The sequence below is a fragment of the Psammomys obesus genome, unplaced genomic scaffold (assembly GCF_907164565.1).
Source record: "Psammomys obesus unplaced genomic scaffold, mPsaObe1.curated_primary_1811, whole genome shotgun sequence".
Taxonomy (NCBI): Eukaryota; Metazoa; Chordata; class Mammalia; order Rodentia; family Muridae; genus Psammomys; species Psammomys obesus.
Window position 1 is genome coordinate 3,504,296 of NW_026585987.1, and position 7,019 is coordinate 3,511,314.

The 7,019-nt window shown below is 47.3% G+C and overlaps 1 protein-coding gene across 1 annotated transcript in view; it reads left to right on the forward strand.

Annotated features, from left to right (window-relative positions):
* Window positions 1-7,019, forward strand: part of Pdzd2 (PDZ domain containing 2) — a 222,072-nt gene that overhangs the window by 144,375 nt on the left and 70,678 nt on the right. The window contains exon 5 of the mRNA XM_055601102.1: window positions 939-1,094. Coding sequence (XP_055457077.1) covers window positions 939-1,094 — 156 coding nt within the window. The remainder of the gene's footprint in view (window positions 1-938; window positions 1,095-7,019) is intronic.

Consider the following 7,019-nt stretch of genomic DNA (forward strand, 5'->3'; position numbering starts at 1 on the left):
ATGGAGACTCATGACCGTCTCATCTGCATCCCATGATGCAAAGGGTGCCTCATGGAGTCTAAACATAATGGAGTCTGAGACCGTGTATCGGTTTTGATCTTGAAAAGCTTGCCAAGGGCTGTTTCATTGAACAGGTGCCATTGTGCCCCCAGGTTGGCATTTTGACTCTGAAATAGACTCTCTTTACTGAGAAGGTGTGAATAAGGTAGCCAGTAGGGAAGGGAAGAGGACCTTGTGAGCATTAGAGCTTTGGATTAGGCCCAAGGACTCAGTAGTAAGTAGAAATGGTAGAAGGAAGTAGTAGGCACACAGGGGAGAAAGACAAATAAAATTAGGCATATGCTGCAGAGGTTGAAAGAAAGAGCCAAAGACACTGAAGAAGAAAGGGCAGGCTGGTGCTGCCCGCCAGTCAAAGCCACCCATGTGTGCTAGGCAAGTGCTCGGCCTCCAGGCTCCATCATCTGCCCTAGGAGGGGTCACAGCACCTCTTGACTTGCATGGCACCCTGATGGTGCAAATGAATGCCCACGATTGTAAGAGCAGGCCACAGTCATGAGTGGTCCGGGGAGAGGTTGGCAGGCAGCACGAGGAGTATTAGAAATGATCCGAGTGGAATTCGAGGCTGGCAGGGAAGGAAAGGGACGCTTGGAGCACAAGGTGGAGACCTGTTCTTTAACCTATGGAGCTGCCCATGAAAGAACGTCACTGATCTGAACAGCGACAGGGAGGAGGCTCATGGGAGCCCCAACCCAAATTCGTTAGGAACCACAAAACTGTTTCGGCTTTAAATGTTATCACCACCCTGACACTGATGGTGATGTGTGGGTCATACACTCAACACGCTCTTCGGGTAGAGCTTGTGGCTGGTCTCATCAGGTCGACCCCATCGGCAGCTGGTACCCGGGAGTAATTCCTGGGCCTTTCGTGTGTCCTATTAGGAGAGCTCCACGGAGGACCTCCTGAGCTTAACCTCGAAGAGTTTGCCTGACCTGACTAGCTCAGTGGAGGATGTGTCCTCCTGGACTGACAATGAAGACCAGGAGGCAGACGGGGAAGACGGAGAGAGGACGGGCTCAGCTGCTGTCCGGGGCATGGTAAGTGAGCCAGCACTACGACAGTGCTCTTCTGAAGACGTGGGTGACTGAATCCGAGAAGAATGCGGCGCCTTCCTTTTTATACTTGTCTCAGAATGTTCTGGAAACGCCTGGAAGGGAGATGCGTTTCGTTTAAGAGAATTGAAACAGGAAACCACGGGCTGTTGAGTGGTGTGCACATATCAGTCTCTAGAACGCTCTCTCGCGAGCACGAAGACACTCTCGCTGCTTCTTAAGAACGCTTGGAAACAACTGAGGGTTTCAATACAGGCTTCCAGATTTCTGCTTGAAAGTGGAAGGAATCACTCAGACAAATTAGCGTAGAACACATCTTTGAGTCTTAACCGTACGAGGTCACCCAGGTAGCTGACAAGGCTTGTCTGCCCTGTTACCAGCTGGCACATGCGGGAAGGCGTCCCGCTACAAGGAAGCAATGTTGGTCTCTCTGTATCTCAGATCTGAAGAATGTGTCACTCCTGTGAGTCCTCGGCGCTCTTGAGCCAACCTCTTTCTGCTGTTCTGAACCAGTACTTCTCTCTCTTGGCCGTACGCTTGGGTAGCATGGGTGAGCATTGGAAATGAGCTCTGTTGGTCCTGAGGCCTTCAAAAGCAAAACACACACCTGCATTCCTCATCATAGTAACTGGAGAATGCCAGTACTTTTGAGAAAAAAAGGTTGCTTTTCCCTCACATGAGAGCTTTCTTAGAAGGCCCACTCATGCAAGTGGGTAAGCCTGCCCTGAAAGGACCAGGGTCCTGGAGGTGGGGGGGCAGGTTAAACAATGCTGTGGCTATTCCTCTCTCTACACGGTACGATGGTGGTCGATGGCTTTCCTTTGGCTTTCAGCAAGAGTGGAAACCGAACTAATCTTCACCGCCTCCACGTCCCTTCTGCCCGCCTGTCAGACCTCGCTTTGCATCGGCATGAGTTCTAAGCAACTGCGCTTGGCTTTATGTAACCCCTCACGCTGTCTCCCTGTTTTCCTGCCCCAGGACCTTTTCCGATGCTCCTCTCTCTGTGGAGGCCTCTGTGCACAGCTAACTCAGACTCACCGTCCAGACCTTATAGTCTGACTTCCTCTGTCTGTCTGTACTGACCCTCCCAGCTCTCACTGACGGCTCACATGCATGCCCTGTGAACTACAGGCCCCAGATTTGTTGGCTGCTTCTCCCACACTGTCGTCAGCTGCATGAGGCAAGGGATCTGGCGACTGGTCTGGCCTATCTGTAGACCATGCATCTAGTTTTTGAGCTCTGAAATATTAAACAAAGCTTTAGATGGGAAGCTGGGGGCGTGGCTCTGTTGGTAGAGTGCTTGCCTATCCTGTGTGAAGCCTTGAACTGGATCCTCAGCACACCATAAACCAGACATGGTGGTACATGCCTGCAATCTCAGGACTTGGGTCAGAAGTTCAAGGTCACCCTTAGCTACAAATTTACACCCTTGGTAAATTTGAGGGCTAGCCTGGACTACAGGAGACCTTTCTGAAAAACAAAACAAAATAAATTGCAGTAGCAGGGGAAGCCCAGACACCGCTGGCAACTCCATGGCACAGCACTCCCAGAAGGCTGCATTTTCAGAGACACAGCAGCACGTGAGCATTCATGTGTGGGAATCCTGCCATCTTCTACTCTGTGCAGGAAAAACAAAACAAGATCTAACTAGGTTTATCTACCATTAAATTGTGTATCTGTTCCCACAGCTGTGCTGTTCCTCCAGCACAGTAGCCTCAGAGGACCTTGACTTAACAGCTGGTGTCATTGGCTGCAGGGGCCAGCTAAGCCTGGAGCCTGCGCATCCCACACCTCTCTCCTTTGTCCAGTGCACTCGCCCTCCAAGCCCAGCGATCCTCTACCCTGCTTGGCCCTCTCCAGCTGTGCCCTCACAGTAACGCCTTCTATTTCTGTCATTTGTAGTGTATCTCATTGTAGGGTGGCAGGCTTTGTCCAGACTTTTTCCAGCCCTGCCCCAGCACCACGTTGCCCTGTTTTAACCATATGTGTTCTTCCAGACAGCATTCTCCACACTCTCCTCCCAGGCCCACAGTCTAGACAGGAGCTGCTGCTCAGCAGGTACCCAGGGGCAGCTCAGCCAGCTTCGCTGGGGCCCCGTGGACTCACAGCTTAGGGAACAGGGGAAGGCTGTTAAGATGGCACACATTGCCTTCAGATAAAGTCCCAGGCACTGGGCCCACGGTAGCTCAGTGTGGGACGTCACGGTCACGTTTGTACCCTAAAATTTCCTCAGTTGGATTCCCTTGCAGAAATCCCCAAGGAATTGTTTGTGAATTTTTTATTCTAAACATTGCTCTGATAAATGACCCATTACTTATACTCAACGTATTATGTTACATATTTTTGAATTATTATTTAACATTACAGTGTTCCTAAGAGTGCTTTTATAAATGTGTTTTGATTTAAATCGTTACATGTAATTTATGTGGATTTTTCTAACTGTCAAAATAGCATTTCCTTGTGTGGCTATGACTACTACTATACTCTACCCAAGTATAAATGGAAATCTTCCAGAAGTAGAGGAGGTCCAGGCTTGATCCCTGCAACAGAATCAAGAGAGAACGAAGCGTATGGGCATGGCAGGGCATGAGGGAGGTGATGACTTGAGTAATGGAGAACTTTTTTGTATTTTATAACAACAAAAATTTTATTTCACGAGGGTGATCTCTGCCATACACACGGTTGTCTCAGCTCACCTGGGAGGGGTCTAGTCAACCTGTCAATCAGGAAGCCTGTATCTGGTTTCTCTTGGCATCAAAGGAGTTGGTTCTGATGTTACCGGGATGGTAACTCTGGAATACCTTGGAGATCACTGGGGTGATCAGGGTTTGAGAAGATCAAGGACCTCATCTGACAAAAAGAGCAAAGAGCTAAGTTGGGTCTTATGACCCTGTGAGTTTGACATGGGTGGTTGATTCCTTTCTTTAGTGGAATAGCTGTAGGGATGAGACCCTAAAATTCTGTGTCCTGGGTAGTTGTTTCTCTACCCAGAAAAGATCGGCTTCTCATGTTCATTTGGGCTGACTATCGGTGAGATGTCTGCTCTAAATGTCCCAGACATGTCTGGACATTGGGAACTTACAGAATCATCTCAAAGTGTCATTCCTGGTTGGCTCAGGTTGCCTGAGCTGGGAAACTGTGTCATCTTCAGGACCTGAGCTGGAGCTTTTTTTCTGGTGAGTCTGGAGTCCATACAAAGAATGATGAGGGCCATGTGTATGAGTCTGTGCTTAATAACATCAAGACAGGGAGGTGTGTTGTTGGCCTGGAAATCAGATCTTCACAGAGTACGTCTGGGAATGTGGATAAACCCAGTCCAGGCTCCCTGAGCTCCTGTAACAGGAGAGATTATTCTCTCCCTACAATCTCAAGTGTCATGCTAACTATTGGCTCTCCTGTGGGGAGCAGCAGGAGATGTTCTGGTTCCCGAATCCCTCCAAACCCATGGCACCAGCAGTTAAATGCTTGGCAGCTCCCACTCTCTTCTTTCTGGCTGTCCATTTCCTCTCGCTTTGGGATTCACCTCTCCCAGGAAGTCTTCCTGCCTGGGGCTCTGGCAAGCTATGTGCCTGCACTATCCTTCATGAACCACATATTATCATGACATGCTTCTTTGTGTGTGTGACAGTTTTCTTAATGTCACTGTCCTTCTTTAGTGGTTGATCTGGGAAGCGGCTATGCCAGGTTTGTCACTTGTCCACCCCACATGCTCACTTTAGACCTCCCATGTATAGAGATGACCTAAATGGGTGGAGAGATTGCAGACAGGTGGCCAGTGTCACATGGGAGCTAGAGTTCCCCTGGTGTCCTCTGCAGACCTCTAATCAAAGGGACTGGTCAACTCCACTGACTTTGCCATCTTCCTGACCATCTATGAATTTAAAATGGGCATGGGACAGTGGACATATTTTCGTGTGCTGAGACTAGAATCTGTCTGCTTCTCTATTCTGGGAATCTCTGCCGGGAATAAGAATATATGTGAAAATGGGAATCATTTAAGCATCCCTTCCTTTAAATGAGGTGTGTCTCGGTAACAAATAAGTATATACCTTTTTTTGTCTATTTGATTAAAAGTGGAGGAAGCAGATAGGCAATTTAGAACTTGATTTTTAACAAAATTGACAGTAGTGACAAAGGATTAAACATCTCAACAGGAATGGGTAAAGTATAAGTGAAATGTGGATGAAAAGAATAGCCAAAGGTGCCATGGAGAAAGGCCAGACCCACAGCTGTAGAAGACACGGGTTCGGGAAAGGAGGACGGTAACACGGGCAGACCTCTGAGGAACCTGGAGATGGGCTAGGCGGGCGACAGACCAAGAGTTCACACACTCCATGGACATACAGGGGCCACATCACTGCACTTTCAGGAGGATGTGGCTTACAGGAGGTTGGATCAGAAGGTGTGCAAGTGGTGAGGCCCAGGAGTCTGGGCTTTCTGAAGCTCCCACGTGACTCTGGTACTCAGCAAGATGGTAAAAAGCAGAAGGGGCAGGGCTCTTCCAGACACCTGGTAGGGCAAGAGTCATTCCCTCTGCCACCCCCAGCATGCCCCAGCCCCAGCACCTCCCTGTTCAGGACACAGCCTCGAGGCAAGGGGATATTTTAGACCCAAACTCTCCCTCTCCTTCCTGCAGCTTAGGGGTCAGGGAGTAGAGTTGTTGGCTGTGCACGTGGGAAACTTGAAGCCTGGGGTTCAGAAGACATGCTCGCACTTTTGTTCTTGCTGGTTTTGCATATACCTGTTGCTGCAGATAGGCTAGCAGTGTGCTTGTGGAAAGTATCGTGCCAGCTCCAGCATGGGCGAATGCACAGCTGCCCAGACTGCATAGTCTCTCCTCTGTGCACAGCTGCGAACTATTCCACCTTTCCTCACGGTGCTGGACTTTCCCAGGTGGGCTTCCCCTGGCACGGAGCGTGGATAAGAAGCTGTGTGACACTCAGTGCGCTGTGCAGAACTGCCTAGGCAGGATGAGTATAAGAAGGTTGCCATTAACACTGGCCTAAGAAAAATAAGATTTAAATCTGGGGGTGGTTTAATTTAGTTTGATTTTATACTTAAGGAGATGAGGCGATTAGTGGAGGAGAACAGAGATAAGAATTGTTAGTTGCCCAGGATGAATGGCCTGGAAAGCTGCTGCTGTTTGAATTAGGCTTATTCTTGTAGCAACGTTTGCAGGGACTTGCTGCAACTTGCTGCCTGGCCCTGTGCCTCCTACCTGTTCATGCAGTTTGCAGTTCTCAAGGAAGTAAGCAGCCTGTGTTATTTTGCATAAAGAAAGTGAATGTTGTGCCCTATAAATGAGGGCTTCCAATGTGGAGTTCTCCAAAGGGAAGTGAACACTCCTGAGGAGAGGCCTCCTGCTTTCTGGAGTGTGGGAGGAAAATATTAGGATGTTTATAGATTGCATCTCACCTTATTATATTATTATATTCTGGGTTTTGTTTTGTTTTGCTTTAATGTTTTTATCTTTTGATACAGGGCCTCACTATGTAGCTTTGGCTGATCTGAAACTTGCTGTGTAGAACCAGGCTGGCCTTGAATTCACTCCTACCTCTGCTTACCAAGCCCTGGGATTAAAGGCATACAATACTATGCCCTGCCCTCATTTTACTCTTTTTTTTTAAGTGTCATTCTATTTGTTGTGTGTGTATGTGTGTGTGATACTGTTTTAAAAAATCCATCTATATACAGTTATCTTTTAGACTTGAAATATTACTTCAAATTTTGGGAAAAATAACATAATAGGCCACTAGAACATGAAATATGTATTACTTATTATATAATAAAAATATATATTTTATATTTTATAATATATTATAATAGTATATATTATATAGATAATATAATATAATTAATATAAATAATATAATATAATATAATATAATATAATATAATATAATATAATAT